Source organism: Camarhynchus parvulus, chromosome Z, assembly GCF_901933205.1.
Source record: "Camarhynchus parvulus chromosome Z, STF_HiC, whole genome shotgun sequence".
NCBI lineage: Eukaryota > Metazoa > Chordata > Aves > Passeriformes > Thraupidae > Camarhynchus > Camarhynchus parvulus.
In genome coordinates this window covers 61,724,156-61,736,952 of record NC_044601.1, presented here as the reverse complement: position 1 = coordinate 61,736,952, position 12,797 = coordinate 61,724,156, and the positions used below count along the sequence as shown (strand labels likewise).

Genomic DNA, 12,797 nt, shown 5'->3' with positions numbered 1-12,797 from the left:
CCGTGGGGAGGGAGGCGGCGGCGGCGTGTCCGCAGGGGCGTGGACCAGTGTGTGGCTGTGGGGGGTGCGTGTGTGGGTGTGCGTGCGTGTGTTTGTGAGCCTCTGTGTGTGTGTGTGTGTGTGCTGTGTGTGCTCTGTGTGTGTTTGCGGGCGGGTGCGCGCGGCGCGGCGGGGCCGGGAGCGCGTCCCCGGCGCTGTGCCGGGGGGTGCGGGCTGAGCTCATCGCTGGCTCCCCGGCGCTCCTTACCAGTGGCTTCTGCGGTCACATGGGTTATGTGCTGGAGTTTAAAAGAGCTTATAGCCCCCGAGCCGGTGCAGAAGCAGCCGGTGGTTGCATGGGGTAGCGCCGGGAGCGGCGGCAAGGAAGGCGCCGTGAGTAGCGGGCGGCCGGGGCCGGAGGGCGGCACGGGATGTACCCCCACCCGCGGGACGGGGGAGGCGGCCTGCGGGCACGGGGGTCAGCGCAGGCGAGCCGCGGGGCCCGCCGCCCAGGGAGGCGGAAAGGAAGGCGGGGGGAACGCTTTCTTCCCCCGCATTCGCTCCCGGTCTTGTGCTCCCTCCCGCCCCGTAGCCGCGCACCTTTCCAGCGCCCGCGTGTGTCCGCGCCCTGACGTGGGCCGCGCGTCCGCCCCCCCGTGAGGAACCAATTTGGGCAGCTCAATACTTTCCTGCCCCGCCGTGCGCGTGTTCCCGGCGGGGAGGGATGGGGGGCGAGGGGCCGGAGCGTCCCCGCACCCTCCGAGACAGCGGGTCCGCATCGGGGCGCGGCAATGGCAACCCCGTCCCCTGCCCGGCCGGGAGGGCATCGCGGCCGGCACCAGGTTGAGGGCTGGGAGGGATGAGTTCTCCCTGCGACAGTGCACGGGGCTGGAGCGGCTGGGACTGCGGGGCGGCTCTTTGTAAACCGGAGCCCGTGGATTTCCTGGGCGGGAGAGCAGGCTTCTTCTCCGTCTGTCCAAAGGCGCAACCTGCCTTCTTCTCTGCCGTGGCAGTGCAGATTTTATTTTTTCTTTTTTTTTTTCTTTTTTTTTTTTAATTTTTTTTCCCCGAAGTGTGATTTTTATAAGAAAAGTGTCTGCATGGTGCTTCTGGAGAGCTGCTCTCCCTGGGCTAGGCAGACAGTTCATCCCGAGCGTGAGTACAAGGGCTGCTTTCCAGAATTGCATAATACACACCGATCCCTATGCTGCTCAAAACTCCCTGATATTTCCACATCTTGGTGACTTCCCCCACTGCAATCCTGAAAACGAGTTGTGACTCCAGTCAGCTCGTGAGCCAATTTGTGGTGTCTTCATGGAGGACAGAACCAGGTCTGCATGTTCCAGCTTCCCTGGCTCCTCTGGCAGTTGTTTCCTTAACCACTAAACTTTTTTTGGTATAACGATCGGCACTTCTTTACTCTTTTACGTTCCCCACCCCAAGCTTACGGAAACATGTGCAGGGTCTGTTCAGAGCACAGGTTGCAGAAAGGGGATTGCCTGCAAAGCTGTTCAATTTCTTTTTCCCATCCCTTTGTGTTTTAATTTGTGGGATGGTTGAGGAGGTACTTTCCTCGGATTGCTTTTTGCTCGGGAACTTGCTGACATCTCCTCGGATTTAGCGAATTTCACTGACTGTGCCCACTCTCAGCACACCACGTTGTGTGCTTGTGTGAGAGACAGGACCTGTACATGCTGCTGCCAGTCCCACTGGCTGTGTGTTCAGGCAGTGAGGCACTGACATTGGCTGCTTTCTGTAAAATGTGCAAATATTTGGGAGCAGCCGATCTTGCTCCCGGATCCCTGCCTTGCCCCTCCGTGAGGAGTTAGAGCTTTGCTGTGATGTCTGGAGATGTGCAAGGGATGCTCGTGTCTGGCCAGGCAGCATGCTGAGACCAGGTCCCAGGACCAGAACTCTCTGGGGCTCACTGCACCAGGAGGACTTTCCCAAGACAGGCTGAGCTTTAGAAATGAGAGCCTCGTGCCTGGCAGTCTTCCTTGCGACAGCTCCTCAAGTTTATCAGAGCCTCTTGTCAGAGCAAGTCAAGCCATGATCTAATGATCATACATTATCTTTGGTCTGATTTACCCCAAGAGGACCCCATTGTGCCAGGACTCTGCATCCCCTTTCCCCTGAAAAGTGCTCAGCAGCTTCTGGACTTGGGAAAAGCCCTGATACCACTCAGAACCGCAAAGCTTGTGATGCACACACACATTCAAATAACTGTGCAGCCAAGGCTTAGCTTTTGGAGACGTGACTGACTCTCTGAAGCTGGCAGCAGGAGTTTTGTGGGTGCAAGCCCCAGCTCATTTAATTCCCTGCAAGCTGGAAACACGCATCCTGCTCCAGCTCAGTCCGGGGCTCGGTGTGCGCCTGGGGAGCCTGTCTCTCAGCTCTGTCGTTTATTATTGCTGCCGCTGCCATTATGCCTGACAAATGAGAGTTGCTGAGTAATGTGCTGTTTGTGTGTAAATATCTGAGTGCTCGCAGCTGAGCTCACTCCTGCCACTTTGCAGGAAGCCATCTCAGCACCTTTCCCCTGTGAAGACCCGGGAGTGCAAAGCGTCCTTCTGCGGGGACCTCCCCACCGCCACCGCCAGCTCTAGCCTCCGCTCTCCACTGCTTCCCTGCAAGCGTGAAGCCTCCATCCTCTCTGGCTATCGTGGCAGCCCTTCTGCTTTCCTGAGTGTGAGTCAGGGGTGGGAAAGGGCTGTGTGTGTGTGTGTGTGTGTGTGTGTGTGTCTCTTGTGTCTCTGTGTGTATGTATGTGTGTGTGTGTGCACAGTTGTTCCCGAGGGTCCTTGTCCAAGGCAGAGTGAGTTTTGGGGACTTTGAGTGTTTTGATGGAGACAGTCATGCATAACAAGGAAAGGAGTTTTTTGGGTTGGTTTGGGTTTTTTTCCCTGCCTACTCAGCCCTGAGTTCCCCCTCATTTCATCCCAGTACTGATGAAGATGCTAAATTGCTCCTTCCCATATTGTTTTCATCCCATTTGCAGATTAGCATCCAACTGCTTCTTGCAGTCAGTACTTGCTCAGCCCAGCTAGGCTGATCGCAGCTTTTTTAATCTCCCCTTGTAAATCAATCCCTTCTGCCTCCTGATAATTTTTGTCGCTCATTTTTCTGAAATCCCTCCAATTTGTCCATTTTGTGTCGGTGACGTATGCCTGGCCCTAAACATGATGTATACCAGGCATGGCAGCGTGAGGGAAGGACACCTCCTCCCCTCCCACCCCGCTGGGGCTTGTGATGCTTTGTCAGCACTGAACTGAGTTACTTCCCCATTATTCTAAGCTATAGTCCCTGCTCGGTGTTGCAGAAGAAAGCAGCATACTCAGGTCAGTGCCCTGGGGAGAATTCCTCCAAATTTTCGTGATGGGTTACTGAGGTTTGGTTGCATGCTGGTAGCAGATGCTGGAAGGGGCCGGTGGTGTAGGTGTATTCCTGGGGTGCCTCTTCCCACAAGAACTAACAGCTGAGCAGGAGGGATGAGGAAAATAAGAGAAGGCAAGCTGGGCAGATGGGGAAACTGAGGCACGTGCATGCACATTTCCTGTGCACCTTTCCAGCACACGGCTCTTGTTTAGGTGCTCTGTGTGTGGGGTGTGGTTGCACTCATTAGTGTTGCAGCTGGCATGGGCATTTTCCGAGGAGATGCTGGATCTTTGGTCAGAGCAGGCTGGCACACAGGGATGCTGGACTCTGAGCTGATTTTGTTCATTGCTTCTCGTGCTTGTAGCCAGAGCCTGATGCCACAGGTGCTCTCATGGGTAAAAAACAGGGTAACAAAGTGCATTGCATTTGTGCACTTTGAAGTTTTATCATGCCAAACCCTGAGCTCCTAGGACTGAGCATTCCCATTCCCTGGAAGGGCCGTGCCCTTCCAGGATCTGTCTATTTTTAGGAGGAGTTGTATTCTGGACAGTGTCCACTGCAGATGCTCTCTGCCTCCTCCTCTTGGCCCTCCTCCAGGGACACGTTTGGGCTATCTGCTGGAGGGGCCGATCTTGCCGGGGCTCCTCCAGGGCAGAGCAGAGCCGAGCGGAGGTGGCACCGTGCTGGTCATGGTGACGCCTGCTGGGCTGTGGTACCCCGGGGTGCTGGGGAGGGACAGCGAGCTCACGCTGTCCCTTGCATGAACTGCCGGCAGCGGCGTTTCGCCGTGCTCTAGGTGCCAGCAGGACACGGTGGCTTCTGCACGGTGAGGCCAAGCAGCGGTGCTGCCTGGGCCAGGTGGTACCCAATGCTCGGCAGTGCCCGGTGTCGGCCCGTTCGCCAGGATGACACTAGGGGGCACGAGATCTGCTGGAATTCCTTTGTTGGGGATGGGAAAGGAGGCTGCAAAGCTGCTCTTGACCCTTCAAGCCCCGTGCATCATTCCCCCGCGCGTTTTGTAGGAATTAGGAGCGTTAAACCCCACGAGCTGTCCCGGTAACTCATCCTGCCGCCAGGGCAGGACGCGGCTCTCCGGAGGCTGCTCCGCTGGCTCTGCCCGTCACTGGCCGTGGAAGCAGCAGGATAGGGATGGAAGCGGTCAGCCGGAAACATCTCCGAAGCAAGGAGGTGGTGGATGCAGCCGGAGTGCCAGGGAATCTCCGGGGAATCTGGGAAATCCAGGAAAACACCTTAGGATGGTTTTAATGCCTCTCTAGAGGCGTTGTCCAGAGCAGGGATTAAGTTAGATTCAGGGCTGGCTTTCAAGATGCAGCGTGTTATGGTTTCATTTTCTGCTGGTTGTTAAATTCATGCATGATGTCTCCTCAGGGTCATGTTTTCCCAAAGCAGCAGAAACTTTAGAGAGTCTGATTTAATGAATGGTTCTGATCGATCTGAAACATGGAGAGTGTGTGTGTGTGTGTATTATATATGTGTCCGTCTACATATTTGGGTGGGGTGCAAAGAATATGTTTTTGAAGGTATGTTTATGCATTTCTGCATACATCCAGCTGTAATATTGTCCTGAGTCCTTAAAATCTATTATTCCAGCTGTGAATTCATGTATATATATTAAAGCACTGTATACTGGAGTCTTTCTCTCTTGTTATAACAAACCTCACAGAAAGCAAATAAAGAGACATTGTTCTCATAGCAGGGCTATGAGGGCTCAATATTTATCTTCTATGAATTTTGATAGTTTTTGTTCAGCATGTTTGCAGTTATGATGGCGGGGGGGGTTGCCTATCTACTTCAGATTTTGTGCTGTTGGGAAACTGAAAACATTTGGATCATTTCAGCTTATTCATTAGGTAATGAAAACAGAAGTCAAGCTTCTGGATTGAAATGTTGGCACTTGATATCATTCTGGCATATTAATTTCTCAATTGTTAGTGTTTTTTCTAATACCTTCCGTTGCCAGATACCAGGCTCCTTTGCTGGAGCCGTGCTTCTCTCGCGAGCCCCCGGGCAATATTTTTAGTAGGACACTGATGCATCGCAAACACTCCTGTACTCCGAGAAAAAGCTTTGCTGGCTGTTGTTGGAAGTAGCGCCAGGATGGGTAGAAAGGAGAGATCAGAGGAGGACGGTGCTGCCGCTGCGTCAGAGCGTTTGCTTTGTGCCTGAGACGGAGGTTTTGTGTCGGGTCGTGCAGGTGCTGTGCCTGTGCGGATGTGAGGGCAATTCCCCAGCTGCCTTCTGAGATAGGACTGAGGAGCAGGGGTTTATTTATTTTGAAATGCCTTGTGAATTGGAAGGAGGTCCGGGAAGAAGTGCCGAATCAACTTTCAAGTCAATTAGGGATGTGTCTGGAGGTGTGAAGTGGTTTGAAGAGGACAGGGTGATTTGTCTGAAAGTGTTACCTAATTAGAGGGTATAGTCAGGGCTCTAATTAGCCATGACACCCTAAAGATGTTATCAAAGCCCTCTTGAAGCATGGCTGATCCAGTGGCTGTGAGCTGTCTGGTCAGTGTGGCCGTGCACGGCCAGAGCTGCCGCCCTCTGGCTCAGAGGCAGCCCAGATGCTTGAAGAGTCTCTTTTCCTTTTCAGGTGACTCGTGATACCCTCCGGGGCTGCTGCCAACGTTGAGTGATGTTCATAAAGTCACAGAATAAAAGGAAAGCCTGCAGCAGTTGGAAGAGTTAATACTGGTGCCCACTATGTGGGAAATCTCCTCTCTTTTCCCTGAGGGGGATCACTTTCTGCTGCTCTCTGCCTGGGGGAAGGCTGGAGGAGGAGGGCTGTGAGGATTTGCATTAAGTGATGCTGTACTAACAGCTGGTGGAGGAATTGTGACCCCTTTCTTAGCATTGCCTGACAGAGGGGACATTGGATCAACTTAAATCTGGCTTGCCCAGACCTGGTTGTATTTAAATACTATGCAACACACCCTGTGAGGGGGAACTGGTGCAGGAAGCAGTACAAGAAGTGCTGGGTAAGAGGGAAAGGCTCCTGGGAAGGCTTTTCCCTGAGGTTGGAAGGAGCTTGCAGCCTGCAGCTCTGCTGGACCATGCCTGGGTGGTGGGTGGTTGTTTCCCTTTTGAGGGTAGGATCTGGGGGTTGCTCCCTCTGGGGCTGCTCTTACTGCCTGCTGTTCATCTATCAAAACCATTGTTCAGTCAGCCCTGTGAGGAGAGTGGGAGTTGCCCATTCCCAGAAGCGGTGCCAAGAGCCAGTAGGAGCCACCTGAAGCCAGGCTGGTGGATGAGTGTGGAGAGCAGGGCCCACTGCCATTCTCAGCAGCAGTGAGCAAAAGAATGCTCTCCGCTCTCAGGGCTGAGGGCTCCGTGGCTGTCAGAGCCCTCTGAATTGCCAGGAGAGAGCAGTGGGTAGCTTAGACGTCCTTGGCAAGAAGGAGCTACTGTTACTCCTGTTTCAATGGGAAATGAAATTGATCCTGGGGCAAGGATCTTCCCGGTGTGTTTCGCCAGTGCTGCAAGGAGCCTGGCTCTGCAAAGGGACTCTCTTTGCTTGTGTAGGTGGAGTTGCAGCCCCCCAAACGCAAACACACAACTAGGCACACTCCCGCGCTAACAGTTACCGATGGATGCGCCTGCTTTTAATTATGTGGGTGTTAAGCCAATGAATTCATTTTGTTCACAAAGTTGCAGCCTGGTATTTTCCTACTGCTCCTGGTCTCTGGTGGCATTTCCAGACTCTGGAGCACATGGGCAAATAACCTGGGGACTGGGTTTGGTAACTTGGAGGACGGTGCCACACAGGGCTGACCCAGGCAGCTCTCCCTGTGCTGTTGCCGTGCTGCGCCGGTGCTGCAGGGGCCACGCTGGATTTTAGGGTGCTGTGTTATAGGTGATGGATGGGGAGCTGCTCCCTGCGCTGTGGTGTCACAAGCTGATCAGCACAGAAGGAGGGACCTGCACTGCTGCCCTCCTGCCTGGGGAAGCAGCCTGGGTTGGGCACCTCAGCGCCAGGCACGAGATTTGGGTGTGAATTCAAACAGTATCGTGTGTAATAAAACAATCTTATCTCAGCTCTAGGTACACACTGTGCCACAGTCCTTTTGTCTAGGGCCTAAAAATGCTGGTGATAATGAGGACATATCCTTTCTTGTGGTTAGAGTGTGGTTCTCAGATGCAAAGAGGAGGCAGCCTGTGCTAGACTTCACCACCAATGTGTGATTTACCCTCCTCTGTGCCATTGAACTGAGGGCTTGAAAAATAAATACGTTAAAAGGAAGGAAAGACAACAAAAGGCTGCTGGTGCTCTGAAATTCGATCAAAAAAAGCTCTGTCCAGTCCTCTGGGCTTCTCTCTTAACGAACAGCTGTAGAAATAACAGTGTTACAGCAAAGTGCGCCCACAGATAACTGTGGGTTTGGGGACGGGACTGCTTTGTTCTTGAGGAGCCAGGTTGAAGTTCATTTTGGGTATTGAAGTTCATTTTGGGTATTGAAGTTCATTTTGGGTATTTTTACTCCCCCCAGAGCGGGGGAAAATTACTGTCACTCCATGAATCCAAAGCCATTCAGAGCTGCCTGGGACCTCTCTGCTTCGCAATCCTTGTCTAGCCTGTTGCGTCTCCCCAGCACGCCAGACACACATATGGGTGGGAGGCTGCTGGATTTGGGATCCCAGCTGGTGGGGGTGGGAGAAGTCCCACCGAGCTGCTGCCGCCGCTGTTTCTCCCGGCTGGGTTCAGAGCGGTTTCCTCTCGCCCCACGTCCCAGCCATGTGCGGGGCGGCCGGCTCCCCACACGTGTTGCACAGACACGTTTCCGTGCTGCCTCTCGGTGCCTGCCCACCTATTTGCAGCTGGGGGAGCTGAAGCTGCTCTTTCTTGTGATTTGTAAAAAAAAAGTCTCTCTCTGGATGGAGTTGTCTGTGCTTTTATTGACCTGGTTACGGGAACGACAGAGGCTTTTCCGTCTCCTGGACGCGTGATTTCTGCAAGGGCTCTGGAGCAGGGGCCGGCTCTTGCTGCTGGTGTGTTTCCAGTTCTCCTAACGTGATTAGTTTGACAGGCCCATTGGGTATGCTGGCGAGTCTAGTTTTTATTTTGTGCATGAAAGTAAGTGCTATGACAGGGCACAGAGAACCAGCTAATGCTGACATCTGTGCAGGGGAGACAGATGTCAGTATTTTTGGACAGTATTTTTGGCCATGCCTCAGACATGCTGTGCCACCTGGCAGAAACCCCCTGCCCTTTTGATAGGGCATTTCTGTAATGTCTCAACTTCCTGACCATTTTGGAGACTCTTCCTTTGTATCTGCAGTTGGAGTTGTTTTGCCAGAAGGTGCAGTTTGAGCTCAGTGAAACCTGAGTGCTGAAGACATTCCAGGCATGCACCTGACGACTCTCAGTGAAGGTGTCCATCCTTCAGAAGTCCAACAAGCTACCATCAGTCATTCCCATTGGCACATTTGCCTGCTGGGCTCCAGTTTTGTGCGTGTTGCCATCTTCCAGCAATGCTGAGGCACACCATGATTTTGGGGCTTGTTGAGATGGGAGGAGGACTGGAATGGGGATCATCGATCATCCCTGCTCTGCAAAGTGCTTTTTACTGTACAGACACATCTGCTTTCCCCCAGCCCTCTTTGATCTGGATCAGCAGTTCAATTGCAAAGAGAGGATGAAGAGGAATTTCCCCAGCGGCCATGGTGGGTCCTCGACTTCAGGGGCATGCAGCATTTGTGTTTCATAGTTCTGGTAAATCTGTACCTCTGGTCAGGCCAGAAGTGGTGGTGTTTTTTCCCAAGCAAGGCTGCCTTATGCACAGGGTAGAGCCATTTCTGCACAAATGGACCTGGTATCTCCCCAGCTCCTTTCAGAGAAGGAAGGAGATGATAGCATGACTTACAAAAGAGACAATGGCAAAGGATTTGTGTTGATGATTTTGACTTTGCCTCCCCCAAGGAATTGATCTGGCCTGTCTTTGGGCGTAGGACCCAAACTGGAGGTTTAATTCACTGCACATCTGCTTTTAGGCTTGGAGGGTTCCCCAAGGCTGTTTGCTGTGGTACATTACCAGGGTCAGCCTTTAACCTTGCCACCACTAGGGGTTGGAGGCAAGCATCATTGCCTTCAAAGAGGGGAAGCTGAAACTTGGAGTGGCTTTGGGATTTCCTTGAGGTCCCAGAGCAGAGCTGGTGGCAGAAAACCAGATTTCTTGAGTTGCTAACAGCTCCTGCCAGCTGTGGGACACATTAGTAAACACTTGAGTAGATCAAAGTAGGGCATCCGGCTCTTTGTGCAGCACTGTGCTTATCTGTCTATCTGTCTGTCTGTCTGTAGTGCTTCTGGCACTCAAACCTAAGATGACATTTAAAGGCTTTACTTTTTTCTCTCTTGCCGGTTTCAGATCAAATTTGCTGAGTTGTCAAGCTGAAGATTCTTTTCTCCTAAGTGCTGGCCCAGCTCACTCTGCTGCATCCCTGCCTTGGAGGAGTCCAGCTGGGTTCCTCCTGCCTCCCATCCCTGGCTTTAACATGTGGGGGCTGGAGCAACAGCTTTGCTGGTGGACAGGAGAAAAGAAACAGATTTTAGTTTCCTTCTTCTCCCTGTTGATCAGGCCATTCTAGGCTCAGTTAGCAGCAGCTGTTCAGAAACAGCAGACAGAGCCAGGTTTGCACTGAAGAAGATGTTTTGGGGTGGAGAGGGCAGTGGTAGAGGCTTGCAGGCAAACCCTTCCTCCTCCCTAAGCCTGGCCTAGGTCTCAGAGGCAGGCACGTGTGCTGTGAGCTGGTGGGCTCTCAGCAGAGTCCCAGCAGGCTGGGTGTCTGTGTGGAGACAGCCAGGACGAGTGGCACCAATCAGCCTCTCACCCACTGGGCTTCAGCAAGGAAGGCAAGCGCTGTCCTTGTGTGTGGTGAGGAAATTGCTCCCATGTCCCTGGAGGCTGTCACTCCAACACCTTGCTGTGCTGTGCTGGTGGGGAGCGGCACCAGAGGATGCCTCTGCTGCTGCTGTCTGCCTTGGGGACAAGCACAGACGTGTCTCCAGCTGGAAGTCAGCTTGGGGAGTGGAGAATCCTCCCCAGAACATGCATTTGCAAGCTCTGGTGTGTGGCAGTCCCTCCCAGGCAGTCACAAACTCCTGCCACTGTGTGAGCAGGAAGGCTCAGTGCCTGTTTCCTGGCATGAGGAGAGGATGGAGCTTACCCCGCTCTGGAATAGGGAGCCAGGAGTGGCTGCAGGTGCTGGAGCTGGAGCCAGAGCCATCCCTTGGTCCCAGCACCAGCAGGCGGCTCCAGCTTCAGTCCTTGGAGCATTTTTGAGGGTTTTGTGCAATGTGGTTTCAACTGCATCCCTTCCTCTTGTGCGAGGCTCCTCCCTGAGCAGGCAAAGTGACAAAGTCAATCCTGAGACCGCTGTAGTTCTCTGGATTTTGCCAGCCTCTCACCTTCTCCTTTACATTCACCAGACCCTGCACAGTGCCTGTTGGGAGCTGTCCCTGAGCAGCATCTTTCAGCAAGGATGGCCGCTCAAGAGGGTCCCCCATAACTCAGTGGGGTGCTGCCAGTTTAACCCAGCCAGTGACCCTCTGGCAACCCCAGCTATGCTTGTGGGGGATACCAAGCAGCTGCTGGACAGCAGAGACACAAACTGACCTGCACCTTGGCTTTTCAGGGTAGAGTCAGGCTGCGTGGATGTAGTGAGGCTGTGTGACACAAGCACTTACAGAGTTGGCTTCAGTGACCAGAAAAGCCAGAGGTTGCTCTTGTTACCCAGACTAGGAGATGGAGGAATTTATTTATTGTTCTAACTCCTTTCCAGAAGTGGTTCAGATGCCTCAGCAACAGGCAGCTCTCTCAAACTGAGATGGAAAGCACAAAATCTTTCCTTTTGCTGTGTCCTGGACAGTTAACCCTTTTAGCCATCCCATGTTCAGATGGTGTGACCAGGCTCCATGGGACTCAGGATCATCTCTCTGGAGACACCTTTGGGCATGGCCATGCCCGCAGAGCAGTAGTGCTGAACCCTTCCATCTGCAGATTTGGGATCTGCCCTGGGTAGAGACTCTGTCTCAGTACTGCTCAGTTTGAAAGCCCTGCCTGATCACTGTCCCCGCAACAATTGCTGCTGTGAACATTAATTTTTCCCAGATTTTTGCTTCCCTTTGAATATCTCTGCTATGGATCATTTTCCTCCTTGCATGTGTTAGTTGGTATTTTCACAGAGCTGAAGCCTGTGCTATTTCCTGCCTGTCTTTCTATGCTTTCTCTTGCTCCCTCTTCTGTCATGCCTAAAACCACCCTGGGCTTTTTTTTCTGCTCACTCCAGAAGAAACTGCCCCTCTTCTTCTGAAAGTCATAAGATGGGAAGAAAGGGCCATTTAAAATATGAAGAATCCTGTCCACCTACATCGTGCTTAGCACGTCCCCAGCTGGAGAAAAGTGTCTCAAGACTCCTGGGGTGGGAGGATCAGCCAGGTGTTCTGTGGATGGGAAGAGCAGGGGCAGGGGCAGGCTGCTGAGGCTGTCAGCAGTTTGTGAGTGCTGCAAGGTGAAGCTCCTGGCTGCAGCAGTGATGGGAGGGGATCTGGGAGTTCCTGTTCCAGGAGGTCTGAGGAACCACACAGGATGGGTGCTGAGGGGGAGGCAGCAAGGTCAGGCTGGATGGGTAAGAGGGGTGTCTTCTCTCTGGTGCTGTAGCTGAGGTTCCATGTAGGGAAGCAGGGCATGTAAAAATTAGTCAGTTTGTCCTTTAGCTGTGTTTTTCCACCATTCCCTGTAGATTCCCAAGTGGAAACTTTATTTTAGGCTTGAAGCCACCCCAGTGCATTTTGTTTGTCTAGCTGTGGGTGCTGTTCTAGCTGAGTCTGTGTGGGGAGTATGTGATAACTTCTTTTTTAATGTTTCCTTCTTTAGTTCTGTGGTCCTTAATTGATATTTTTAGTCTTTTATCTCTTCCAGCTGCTGCACTTGTCTCTCCTGAAGGAGAGTGATGCTGCAAAGAGTGGGACAGGTTTGCTGCAGATCCTCAGGCCCTGAGCTGGGGACAGAGCATCCCCATTGTTGGCTCCTCTTGCTTTGCCCTAGTCCTCATGCCATGCTGTGGCATTTTTAGAAGCCATGGGCAGTCCTGTTTGCAGGAGGAGACTGACACAAGGTTCCAAGAGGATGCAGTGGAAATGTTGCTTTACCTATCTGGAACAATGAGCCCCTTTATGCACTTTTTTTTTTTTTCTTTCCAGACCTTACCTTCCTTGTACCCTGCCTCAAAGAAGCAGGAAAATACTGCTTTTCCCAAAGCCAGGTACCAGGGGACCACCGCCTCCTGCTATAAGCTCAGGAGTCAGACAGCAGCTTAAACACTAAATATATCTGCCTCTGCAGCTCTTGGCTTTTACAAAAATAAATCTTAAGGAGGTAACTTTTTGCTGTGCAGTTCTCAGGGCTGGCTCTGCTGTGGTTTCCACTGAG

The 12,797-nt window shown here is 52.7% G+C and overlaps 1 protein-coding gene across 2 annotated transcripts in view; it reads left to right on the top strand.

The window, feature by feature from the left end:
- Nucleotides 1–207: 207 nt before the first annotated feature.
- Nucleotides 208–12,797, top strand: part of CNTFR (ciliary neurotrophic factor receptor) — a 200,830-nt gene continuing 188,240 nt past the window's right edge. Inside the window, exons 1-2 of one of the 2 annotated variants that reach the window (XM_030969397.1) lie at nt 256–372; nt 2,496–2,667. Coding sequence is in view for 1 of the 2 variants with exons in the window: in XM_030969396.1 (XP_030825256.1) it covers nt 274–372 (99 nt within the window). In the remaining variant the exon portion in view is untranslated. Of the gene's footprint in view, nt 373–2,495; nt 2,668–12,797 lie in introns of both variants that reach the window. The other variant, XM_030969396.1, reaches the window with a different exon arrangement.